This window comes from Hylaeus volcanicus, chromosome 1 (assembly GCF_026283585.1).
Source record: "Hylaeus volcanicus isolate JK05 chromosome 1, UHH_iyHylVolc1.0_haploid, whole genome shotgun sequence".
NCBI classification, from domain to species: Eukaryota; Metazoa; Arthropoda; class Insecta; order Hymenoptera; family Colletidae; genus Hylaeus; species Hylaeus volcanicus.
The window spans coordinates 28531755-28544786 of record NC_071976.1 but is presented as its reverse complement, the minus strand read 5'-3'; the positions used below and the strand labels follow the sequence as shown (position 1 = coordinate 28544786).

At 28.8% G+C, this 13032-nt stretch overlaps 4 protein-coding genes across 9 annotated transcripts; 2 read left to right on the top strand and 2 right to left on the bottom strand.

Moving 5' to 3' along the window:
- Positions 1-25: 25 nt before the first annotated feature.
- Positions 26-2419, top strand: LOC128875244 (metaxin-1). Of its 3 annotated transcripts, XM_054120671.1 has the most exons (6): positions 26-166; positions 256-537; positions 857-1107; positions 1186-1351; positions 1430-1816; positions 2283-2419. In XM_054120671.1, exons 2-6 carry the CDS (start codon positions 460-462, stop codon positions 2352-2354), a joined length of 954 nt encoding a protein of 317 aa, XP_053976646.1. In that variant the 5' UTR covers positions 26-166; positions 256-459; the 3' UTR covers positions 2355-2419. The 3 variants fall into 3 exon arrangements, with proteins under 3 accessions (XP_053976646.1, XP_053976655.1, XP_053976637.1); XM_054120680.1 differs by having other exon boundaries at positions 68-537; positions 2226-2419; XM_054120662.1 differs by having other exon boundaries at positions 71-537.
- Positions 2420-2566: 147 nt separating this feature from the next.
- On the bottom strand, positions 2567-4269 carry LOC128875272 (MICOS complex subunit MIC25-like). Of its 4 annotated transcripts, none has more exons than XM_054120727.1 (3): positions 4108-4269; positions 3001-3533; positions 2567-2839 (listed from the first exon to the last, which is right to left on the bottom strand). In XM_054120727.1, exons 2-3 carry the CDS (start codon positions 3413-3415, stop codon positions 2664-2666), a joined length of 591 nt encoding a protein of 196 aa, XP_053976702.1. In that variant the 5' UTR covers positions 3416-3533; positions 4108-4269; the 3' UTR covers positions 2567-2663. The 4 variants fall into 4 exon arrangements, with proteins under 4 accessions (XP_053976702.1, XP_053976719.1, XP_053976693.1 ...); XM_054120744.1 differs by lacking the exon at positions 4108-4269 and adding an exon at positions 3848-4094; XM_054120718.1 differs by lacking the exon at positions 4108-4269 and adding an exon at positions 3853-4094.
- Positions 4270-4677: 408 nt separating this feature from the next.
- Positions 4678-11387, bottom strand: LOC128875269 (elongator complex protein 6). Its single transcript, XM_054120704.1, has 3 exons — positions 11154-11387; positions 5748-5953; positions 4678-5634 (listed from the first exon to the last, which is right to left on the bottom strand). Exon 3 carries the CDS (start codon positions 5612-5614, stop codon positions 4802-4804), a length of 813 nt encoding a protein of 270 aa, XP_053976679.1. The 5' UTR covers positions 5615-5634; positions 5748-5953; positions 11154-11387; the 3' UTR covers positions 4678-4801.
- Positions 6819-10977, top strand: LOC128875261 (mitochondrial dicarboxylate carrier). Its single transcript, XM_054120691.1, has 8 exons — positions 6819-7385; positions 8142-8292; positions 8374-8529; positions 8621-8787; positions 8855-9062; positions 9129-9209; positions 9280-9336; positions 9404-10977. The coding sequence occupies exons 2-8, from the start codon at positions 8188-8190 to the stop codon at positions 9509-9511; spliced, it is 882 nt and encodes a 293-aa protein (XP_053976666.1). The 5' UTR covers positions 6819-7385; positions 8142-8187; the 3' UTR covers positions 9512-10977.
- Positions 11388-13032: the final 1645 nt, after the last annotated feature.

The window sequence follows — 13032 nt, the reverse complement described above, 5'->3', positions numbered from 1 at the left end:
CATTTATTCAAGACTCAGCGCCCTGCAATTCCGGCCTATCCGGCACTGTCAAAAAGCCATGTGGTTTTGTTTACCCAACTTTTCATTTTTACCAAATGAAGTATAAATTCAATTTTTTTTTTTGACGGCATATCATGTTAAATTTTTCATTAACACTATCTATTCTGTATGTACATACATATATATATACATGCCTATATGTTTGGCTAATGTATACGAAATCTAATTAATATAAAATGAAAATTGTTTTTTAAGGTTCTCGCATATTGCTCAAACGTAAACATTAGTTAACATAGAAAATTTCAGATTGATTATCTTTTAAATTATTGTAAATCTTATATCCGATTGAAAAGTGAATTAAACTCTGTACATACATGTTATGGAGTGAAAATAGTGCTCTGTGATTTTCTATACAATTTATAAATCATAAAAGTGATCAATTTTTTAAACTTTTATGATATGGAAGTACTTGAATTAAGTGTATGGAAAGGTGATTGGGGTCTACCGTCAATTGATGTAGAATGTTTACAAATTTTGGTATGTATTTTAAATAGAGGTTATGATACCTATTCGCGGTGCATGCTTTCTTTCCTAACCAATCAATGCCATGAAAACAAAATTAACGAATGAAATGTATTTATACATTCCACACATGATAGTTTTCAATAACAAAATTTCTTTTTGTTCATATTTTTATCACGACCAAACTTTATTTTAGTTACTTTTTATATAAATGAACTAAATAATAAAGCAAAAATCTTAACTCATGTTCCATAATAAAAATGTTTTTATACATATTCATGGAAAAACTTGAAATTTTACAATATCTTGCAATTTATAATGTTAATAATTTCAGGCCTATGCTAAATTTAATGGTATATCTTTAAAAGTAAATACTTCTGGCAATCCATTTAATGCACTTAATGGTCGATTACCTGTATTGAAAAGTAGTAGTGGCACTTTTGATACAGTTAAAGAAATAGTACAATATTTTAGAGAAAAAAATTATAACACAGAATCTGAATTAACTGAAAAAGAATGTGCAATAGTTGTTGCTTATGATGTAATGTTAAAAGAGAAACTACTTCCTGCTATAAAATTTATTTGGTACGTATATTTCTTAATTTCATTTCAAAAGAAGCGATGCAAAATAAAGTAGCTAATACGAAATATTTATATTTTTAGGTGGTTAGATAAAAAAAATTTAGATGAATTGATAAGGCCCTGGTATTGCAAAGCACTGCCATTTCCATTAAATTTCTATTATCCAGGAAAGTTTGAACGACAAACTCGAGAAATGTTTGACACTTTATATCCTAATGAAGACAGTGTGGATGCCATAGAAAATCAGGTAACAACTGCTAATATTTGTTTCTCAAACATAATTGTTAGGTAATATTTACTAATGATCATTTATGTACATGTTCAGGTATATTCGGAAGCACAAAAGTGTTTGACATTGTTATCTACAAGACTTGGAGATTTAGAATACTTTTTTGGTGAAAAACCTACTATACTCGATGCCATCATATATTCCTATTTGGCATTGCTACTTAAAGTTCCTTTGCCAAATCCAGCATTACAAAATCATCTAAAAGCCTGCACAAATTTAGTCAAATATGTATCGCGAATATCACAACGATACTTTGAATACGAATATCACAATTATGAACAACGTAAGGCTGAGGAGAATTCACAAAAAATGAAGAGTGATTCAGAAAATGATGTTCCTAATAAAAGGTGGAATCAATTTCTTGCTGGAATTTTTGCTACTTTAGCAATGGTAGGATATGCGATTTCAACTGGAATAGTGGAGGTAAATTTTGCAGATTAAATAAAATACTAATTAAATCAATGCTGTCTACGAGTGTAATCCTTTACGTACCTTTGTCCCTTTTGACGTCACGTCAACGCATTTGTATGAATCGGGCACACATACTAAAGAAAGAAAACGTCCACAAGCTCTATGGAGCATATGCTGGACAGCACTGGTTTAGGTAGTAATGATTCTTTTATATAGAATATTTATAATTTGTTTGGTCGAACTTATCTAACTTAATTAATCTTATAAACCATCCTTACCATCCAAGACTAACAAAGGGCTTGAATCAGTATGAGAAATATTTTGTATAGCACACAGAAGTTGTGCAACTGATGTAAAATTCCGAACGTCACATTTACAAGGCCGTTATTTTGTTAACATTTTTGTATGTTGTTTATTCTAGAAGTGATGGTAACCACGTTCATTGGGATTAAAATAAGTTTGGAATTTTTTATTTCAGAGGACAAAAAAAGGCCGACATAGTGCTGTTGTTGACTCTAAAATGTTAGAACATGACATACACGAACGTTAATAACTTGTAAAATATTAATAACAGCTTATGTCAAAATTTATGCATTTAGGTAAAATTTTAATAAATTTACGAAAAATGCCACTGTGTAGTGTTATTCATTTCTTCAAAATAAATCCCCACAGATGACCTTAACCCTTTTGATTCATTACGATTTTTTTCTAATAGAAATAATTTGTGTTAGTAATATGAACATAACAAAATAAGTACTCGCCTTTTAAAATATTACATAATTTATTGTCGATGACTAAAAATTTTGTTATTAAATAACATTCACTTTCATAATAATTTTAACTACTATATTGAAAAATATTAACAGCGTGCTGCAATTACACGGGCACGACGTTGATCCACGCAATTAGAAAATTCTTTGACTAGATTAGAGCACATCAGAATTTCTTTAGGATACTCTTGGTAACACTTGAGTACTTTTGTAGTATTCTCTAAACATGGTTGTATGGCATCTTGAACATTCACATTCTTTTGATCTGTAAACACAGTATCAAGAGAACTAATGTATATAACTTATATTACTTTGTAATACAGAACAAGGTTATTAAAAATAAAAATCATTAGAAATAATTGTAAGTATAAAACAAATGCAAACAATATTATCTTTATAAGAGTATGCCATTAATTTTATGCATACCATTTACATATAATTCTTCAGTAGCCTTTTTATATTCTTGATCCATAATATTATTAATTTTTAAGTGATTCTTTTCCAAATTTTTTAAACGATTTTGCCAATATTGATCTTGACTATGAAGTTCGTGTTCTTTCTGTTGCTGTATTTCAAGAGCAGATAATGTTAATTGTGGATAATGATATACAGGATATCCAGAAGTCAATGGTACATTGCTGCTTTCAGATGGCTTTGAAGATACAACTGTTGATTGTGTATCAGTAGTAGGTCTTACTTCATCACGTTTTGTTTCTGAACCAGAACTTGTTTCTTTGGCTCTTTGAGTCAATCGTTGTACAACTGCATTCGATACCTTAATAACATCTATTTCTTCATCGTTATCAATTGTAAGCTTACGAGCACTTTGACCAGCTCCCATTTCAATAATTTTTATTTGTTGTTGGAAAATTCAAATTTTTTATATTTTGAAAATCGAGTACCTCACGAAGTGTAAATTTATTAAATATCAATAGTTAAGTATATATAAAGTAGTTAGCCTGAAAGGATATATAAAATTGTCGTGGAACACATTATACGTTTATAGCATAACTATTATACATTATATACTTATTATAATAATATAAGTATTATGTATAAATATTCACTACGAAATTATCCTCACGAATAAATTTAATCAAACTACATTTTATAAATATTTCGATCATTCACGTCAAAACTTAATGTTACGAAACTATGGTTATGTTCTAAAAACATAGGTTTAATATAACAAGCATATTCCTGCCACTTATATTTTGATGAATTCAAGAATACATTTCTTACTACTAGCAGGACGATTGCCAATAATCTTTACCTGACCTTATTCGTATTGACGTAATTCTTTATCATGAAAGCAAATACATTTTCATGTGTTTTTCTCGTTGTTTACAAATTTCAAAAAAATCATACGTATGCTCAAACTCCTTTATGGTATTTTATTAGTAGATATTAATGAAAAAATGGCACTGATTTGTTACACACATGAATTTTTATATACATTGTATTGCACATACCGCCGAGCTATGCTTTTTGATACATAACCTGTTCGTTATTATTTAAACTATTTTTACTCACCAATGGCGTTCTTTTGTACAACCTCTGCCAAAAGTTCATACCGGTTCGTGCAATTTTCGGAGAAATTAACTAGCAAGAGACCTTCTCCTTCTCCTTGAAGGACGCGCGCATCGCACACAACATATGTGTTTTCGCCGTCGTGCCTCGTGCCATAAACTGGTAACCTTACAGAGACGAAACTCTGCGTTTATCGGGTCTCACGCCTGAGTACGCATGCGCCTTTGAAAGAGGGAAAATACTATCTGGTTCAAACACATTTTCATCATTAGAAAATCTTACTATCGACTACGACGTTTAAAAACGTTTATGTTTAGAATTTTATACAAAATGCGGGTTATCATATATATGTAAATATTCACGTTGAAAAAAAAACATGACTTTAACAACTTGCATGTTGTTAAGATTACTATAATAACTAAACAATGACAGATAAATGTTCATTAAACTGTTCATAAAACTTTGAAGGTAGAGATAAAACGACAGTATTATAATCTACCCGATTAGAAAAATAATAAATGTCATGCAATGTATATAACATGAAAGTGTGAAAAAATAACCATTTTTTGTGCATAATTGAAAAAATATTTTATTTGAATTTTTATATGTAAATGCATATAATATACACGCACGCACGAACACATATGTATAAATGTACATAATGATATAATTGTAAATAAATTTTAGAAACTTTATTCTATACCAACATGGCTAATGTACCAGGTGTATAAATTTTTACTTGACGATCTGATAATTTGTAAATGTACCTTACTATCTCTGACCAATTATATTTTCTTCTGATATTATCTATTCTCCAATTCACCGTTATTTTTCCAGACGCGTCACTTGAATATCCTGTTTCAAAAGGTTCAACCATAACAAATAAGTGTGCCATATGTTTCAGACTATGTACAAATGTATTGAGAATACAACTATGCAATTCGCGTTCGTATGTATGAATTACAAGGCAAAGTTGAGATACATTGTTAAATTCAACCAGTGATCTTAAATATCTAACATAATACATGGTGTCTTTCAAACTGAATCCTAAGTTGTATAGATGACTTAAATCATCAATTACAATAATTACAGGATTATCATGTTTTGTCATTTCAAGATATGCATTTTTAATAACAGTAAGCAAATTGAGGATTATATTGTCCTTGTTATCAAATGACGGTTTGGTAACAGGTACATTTAACTTATTTGTCGTATTTCCATCTATGCATTGCATAATGGTTGCAATTACTTTCATTGGCTCTACAATTTTAACCTTACCTTCTTCTCTTAATATTGTAAGGTTATAGCCAAATTTCATACTTACATTATGATAATGGTTAAAAGTATTATGAAAAAGTACAAAACAGATACCATAATTCTTTTTCAACGCATCAAAAATAATTGAATTTAATAAGAAGCTTGCATTGATGTCGTGACGTTCTTCGATTAAAATTATTTTTCCACCCATATTTACCTTGTCGATACCAAGCATATCGGATACTGACTCCATTGTGCGATCAATAATTTGCACTAAACGAAAGAAAGTACACAATTGAAAATAAATGTTTTTATTTAAAGAATTTGTGTAGTATACATTGTTCAAAAACAAAAAGATTAGGACTTTTATTGTTTAGTTTACGTACCTTTTGTTATATATTTTCACATCTATCATAAGCAACCAAATTAAACTGGATATCTGCAACTATCAGTTTTATCGAAACTTATGTTTTAATATATAAAACGTGATTCCTCCTTTAAAATTCGATACGTGTATACAGGTATACAAGATGAGGTTAGAAACTTCATTCTAACCTTATTGATTGTATAATACCGGCATTAACCGCGCGACCTTTGAATAACGATTACGTTTACGTTAAAATTATACATAAGTATTCGAATGTAAGTCATGTGTGTTATTGCTTTTTCTATTTTTTCTACTTCATGGTCATCTTCGATTGTTTTTTTTTTTAAACAAATGTATGTTACACGTTATCGCGTTAATTTGTTTTGTTTTTCAATTGTCAAAAACTATTAAAAGGATGCTTTAATTCTCCGGGCAATATTAAAAGTAACAAAGAAATACCAATATATCATACATATACAAATCATATTGTGCATATGCTATCATATTGTACATAAAAAATTAAATATGACTCGAAATTTTTAAAAATTACAATCGATAAAGAGTATTAAAATAGTGCGTATATTATACAGCTTCCCTTATATTATGTAATATTTATGTCAGTTTTCGTAAAAATCAATGTTTACAACAATACTGTCCAATGTCCAACTTCCCCCACTCTATTTTCGTTACAACAGTATAGAAACAGTGGGTTGACATCGCATTACGTTATCACACGCCCCATTAAAAAACAGAAGGGACAAGTAGAGTGGGATAAAGAACCCCACCATTTACCGCTACTTTACATAGTAATTAGAGCAATGTTGCTCTAATTACATAACCACCCTAACAAAAAATGTAATATTACATAATACTGAATCATCGACAAATAATTTCGTTTGGGTATTATTATTTATATTATTCAATTGGTAACTGAATTGTAATATCTAACTATTATTTGAATAAAATGTCGAACTATTATTGCTTGGGAATTGTTCTTTTTTTTACACATCGAAAAAATTTGAAAAAGTTATATAGTAATTCGAAGCTAAACCACAGCTAAAAGATAAATTTAAAATGTTTAATAAAGTTAACACAATTTAAGTAATCAAATAATGTAAGCACTTTGGTTAAAATATTTTTAGAAAGTAGGAGGGTACAATCCACAGTATAATGACATAAAGTGATATTATTTATAATTTCTTTTAGTGTAAACAGAAATAGGAAATTGTTAGTGCGCAAGATTTTAACAGGGAAAATGTGTAAATATATATATAATTATGTTGCATAATTTGAATGAGAATACAATTTTGGAAATTTTCTTTTTCGTTTTAAAATATTTCATTGATACAGTAAAATTTCGTCGAAAAACGATGAAATGTGTTCCTTATAGTTTTCGAGTGACCTTGCATATTATCGTTATTTCACGAAAAAAAATATGAGCTAAATGCAATCAATTTCGAATCCAACTATAAAAATATAGTTTTAGCCTTGATAGAAAGAGGTGGTATTACACGTGGCTATCAGCTGATGCGTGCGCGTTCGTCGAGTTTCTAGGGTCAGTGATGTGATGAATTTCATCGGACGAAGTTCAGTTTTTTTACTGGCATGCTTAAAAACCAACAATGATCTAAAAATCCGATCGGCACCACGACATACAGTAAGTTTTGATTTTCTTAATATATCTCTATCTCCGTGCCATTTATTTTGTTACGTTTACGAATGATGTTTTTTACTTACTATTAATTGTAAAACTAAAAATTGTAACGTGCTTTTATTCTAACTTAACCCTTGTCTCGTTTGAATAAAAAATGAATCATTCCTTTAATTAAATATGTATTACATGATAAACATGGTAGTCTCCTTAATTGGCAATTCTTTGGAATCGATATAATGACATAAAATTGTATACATGTCGCGTATATAAGCGATAGATAGATCTTATCCGACCACTAAAAGAAAAAAAAGAAAAAAGAAAAATATAGTTAATGCTTAACATTGTAAATCATGAAGGGGTCACTTGTATATATCTATGTACGCAACAATTATATCTGTTACTTATATCTTTAGTTTTGATAAGTATACCAGAAAATTATCTATTGGATTTATTAAAGAGAAGAATATAAGTCCCACGAATTTAACAAGTTTGAACATTTTTGTTAGTAAATAAATAATTAATTAATTAAAATAATGTATTGCGTTTAAGATAGTTCTAGATTTTATTGTCTACTTTTAATTTCAATTGCTTCATTTAAGAAATCCCCAAGTCTTATCTTTTATTCATGTTTTTAACATATTTTGTATATATTTTGTTTATATTTACACTACTACCTTAGTCATATAAGAAAAAGTAAGTTCATTAAATATATTGCATTTTATATCATTTGTACATTTAAAATATAAATTTGACTTGTAGCTACTTAAGCATGCTACCCTTAATTTCTCCTATGAAGATATAACACATGGAAAAAATGGCAGATGAAACAAAAAAATTGTCACGTTGGTATTTTGGGGGCCTTTCGTCTGCAGGTGCTGCTTGTGTTACCCATCCTCTGGATTTGTTAAAGGTATTTTTGTTACTGTATCCTACTATACATATTCGAGTTACTAATCCAAATTTGTATTAATAAATGAAAATAAATTTACAGGTTCATTTACAAACTCAGCAAGAAGGGAAAATATCTGTACTACGATTAACAACGTCTATAATACAAAAACAAGGAATTACAGCTTTATACAATGGACTTAGTGCTTCTTTACTTCGTCAGTTGACATACTCTACAATGCGATTTGGTGCATACGAAGTACATCTAATCTTTTTAGTTTATGATTAATAAATTTGAGGAAGTTTGTATTTTATTATACATATATTTTGAATACATTATACCCATATAGGTAGGTAAACAAACATTTGAAAAACCTGGACATTCATTACTATTTACTCAAAAGTTACTACTGGCTGGACTCTCAGGAGCAGCTGGTGGTGTTATTGGTACACCAGGAGATGTGATTAATGTACGCATGCAAAATGATATAAAACTTCCAGCAGAACTAAGACGAAAGTAAGAAAGTACTTATTTATATTAATTTTATTTTATTTTTGTTAGTTAACATTGAATGTTATTGTAGTTACAAGCATGCTCTAGATGGAATAGTATGCATAATTCAACAAGAAGGTGTAACTAAATTATTTAGTGGATGTTCTACTGCAACATTAAGAGCTGCATTAATGACTATTGGACAATTGAGTTTTTATGACCAAATTAAAATTATGTTGCTACAAAGTGGTCACTTTAAAGATAATCCTGCTACTCATGTATTATCAAGCGTATGCGCAGTAAGTATTAAAAGGAAATCTTCCAAAATGTACCAGATTCTATTAATAATACTTGTACAATCCAAGGGCGCTATAGCTACAACTCTAACACAACCATTAGATGTTTTGAAAACACGTGCAATGAATGCTAAACCTGGAGAATTCAAGGTAACTTCCGTATCTATAAATGTGATAAAAAATGATTCATTTTACATCCAATAATTTTTTTCTTTTGTAGGGTCTAATGGATTTATTTGTTTACACTGCTAAGCTTGGTCCATTGGCATTTTTTAAAGTAAGTTGATTAATTAATTATTTATTATAGTTATTTCAAGAAGCTATTAATCTCTATCTTATTTCAGGGTTATGTACCTGCATTTATTAGACTAGCCCCACACACCATCCTAACATTTGTATTTTTGGAACAACTGAGATCTAATTTTGGAGTGTATCCTTCTAAAAGCTCATAGTGAACCTCAACCAATTTCCTGGGACATAAATTAAAACACGCACGCGTGCCCACGCACATACACATATTGAGCTACCAAGGTATTTGAATGCTTTCAACTAAAAACTATAATGAACAAAATGAAGATTTTAAACTATTGTTATGGCTATATAATTACTTCGTATTATAGACACAATTAGCAAGATAATGTTAGCAGAATTCGAAGTTCTGGTAACTCATGTGTAGGAATTATGAAGTATTCATTTTAAGTATTTATACATTCGAAGAAAAAATGAGCAGATAGCGTGGACAGTTATGTTAAACATTAGTAAAAATTTAAGATTAAATCAAGTTAAAACTTGATACTAATGGCAGTTCGTCGAAATATTAAACAGTCTAATACATTAATAACATTTATTTGAATATTTCTACAATATTTGCTAATATAATCTTGATAATTGTGTCTAATTATAGGCATAGTACATATTTTTTAAGTGCCAGTAAATCTGCACATTTTGTTTGTTACATTGTTTCACCATCCACTGTTTATAGTGTTGCATATTAGTATTTTCAAAAAGTGTACCAGATACACTGGCACAAATGTTGAATAGTACTATATATTTATTTAAACTATTGTGAAAATATTGTATCTATACTGTTTACAATTTATCATTCTTCAAGGAGTGGTGTACAAATGTATATTTTTAAACGTATTTAACAAAAGAGAAAGATATATTTGTTATTATTAAAATAAGGTATTTTTCATGGTAAATCAGGCAGTTATTCAATCTTTGGTTAGAACATGTTGCGTAACACGGATACAAGCGCTTTCAATAAACGATTAACGAGGTCATGATCAAATACATAAAAAGTTAATGATAATACTATCATGCTTAGAAAAAGAACATTGGTATATAAGTAAGGTAGTTTACTTTACTTATATACTAATGTATTTTCTCTAAATATAATATAGTCTTATCATTAATTTGTTATACAATTTTTTTGTATATTTATTTGTGTATTCAATGATGATCTGCTTAATAATTGAAAACATGTATATCCATATTGTGCAACAGGTTCCAATTACCATTTAAAATATCTTACTCTATTCTTATTACCTTCATAAGTAGATAGTGATCAAATTGATAACAGTATGAGAACTATCAAGATAATATTTATAGTTACTGTCTGTTTTTCTGTTAAGCACAAAGTATTTTTTAAGCAAAATAATACATTCCATGAAAATATTCCTATACTTGTGTTTTGACACGTATACAACATTATACATTCATATTTTATTGAATGATATTAAAACAAATATTGTTTATATAACAATATACTCTTTTTACAATTACTAATGAAAGAACTTTGATGATAATATATGGAAAAAAATATTTTATGCTGACTCTATATATTGTAAATTAAATTATTTTGTAATAAACATTGTACATGATTTGCCAAAATAAATTTAAATTGCAATTACAATACTATTTTTTAATTTTTCCCGATATGATAACATAACAATTAATTTGTTTAAATATATAGAAATCTTGTTAGTTATAAATGGTAACACATTATGATACACTTAACATGTTCACAGTTTTGTAGTGTGACAATTATTTAAAGAGAGGGATAATAATATTTTTATTCTTTACTTTACATACCCTTTGTCATATTTTTTCACATCTAAGACAATCGCCCAAATTGAATAAACGTGATAAAACGTGGTTCCTCCTTTAAAATTGAATACGTGTTTACATAAGATGAGGTTAGAAACGTAATTCTAATCTTAATGATTGCACAATATCGGGATTAACAGCGCGACCTTTGAATAAGCATTAGATTTGGATTGAAATATAAAATATACGATATTTGTATAATGTATATGTTACGGTGAATGTAATACATGCGGTGTTTATGCATAATCTACATTAAAGTTGGTAAATGTGATAAATTATGGAACATTTATCAAATTGACCGGCGATTTCATATAATCCTGAACTCGATGATAATATGGGGAATGATGTTGCCTACACCTACTACTGCCATCTAGCGGATGATATGTCAACTATTTCCCGACAAACTTGGACGGTCTGCCGAAAGATGGCGCCACATTTTTTCGATATTTTTATTTATTTAAAAAATTTAACATCAGTCAATGATTAGTGTACAAATCACCTAATACGCATAATTTGATTCTTCTGTCTTCATTCGCTAAACGTTCTTCTAAAGGTTAAAACATATTTTCCGTATTTCTCTTTGGGAATATATACACCTTGAAAGCGAACATATTGGTTCGTATATGTACGTAGATGTAACAAAAAATTGTGTTTTCTTACTTCAATCATGTATAGAAGTAACTATAGCGATCAGCAAAATGATTGAGTGGGCCTGTGTCGACAAGGTAGAGTATTCTGCTGGTAAGGGTGTTAAGGTAGAGTACTGTGTCGACAAGGCAGAGGAATCTGTTGATAAGGGTCTATAGGGTAAAATATGCTATAACAGGTTGACTGGCAGAACATTTTGATTGAATGCACAAACTGGAAAGCTGTTGGTAATATCAATATTTTCAGTTGATTACAAATTACTTTACAGCAAAAATATGTCAATAGAAGCTAAGTGGAGTTACATTTCGTAAATTCTTATAAAAAAGGGAGTGACCCATTGGCAGGCACACGGCAACCAATGTATTAATGTAAAGGAAAAGTCAGAAAGTACAGATAATTTTGCTTAATTTAAAGGTACATATTAAACATATTGAATCCAATATTATATGGAAACAGACGATATTTTGTAATAATGATATATTTCAAGATATTAGAAAAATATACATCTATCCATTATACTCATAAAAAATTGCACTGAATCAGGTTCACAAAGTGAACAAGTTATCACTGTATTTTTAATTCGAAAAACCGCATTTGTTGTATAAATGTAAAGTTCTTTAACATATTCTTTATCGGGAGTATTTTATTCAGTTATCCAACTCTATCGCAATTTATTCTGTTAATTCAGAACATAAATAGATTGTATAACTTGATTACAATATTAGATTATGGGAAAGTATGTTTATTAGTGTTTATAAGTGCGTTTCATAATTCGTACTATTGCTTTGTTATGAATTATTGTTGTCTTATAATGTTTTAATATTGGTCATATTTCTACAAATATAAGTGATAATTTGTTATACAAAATTTTACTTCAAATCAATGACGTCAATCACTGATGACCAATGAGCTAGAAAAGGAAATTTTGATGTTGGTCAATAGTGATCGAGGCGATCGCAAATTTATTAACATTGGAAAAAAGTATTATTAAGCATTTGTTATATAATTATAATTTAATCAACCAAGACATGCACTATTAATATATCAACACTACTTAAAACAGTATTTCTTCAACAATTCGTTATTAAAAGAGACAGTCTTTCATTCAACTGTAAAGCATATATACGTTTTACGTTAAAAATCTGATATTGTAATTTTTTCACATTTATCAAACTGGCAAATCTATACAAAACTGAATAGTATGTATAATTTAATT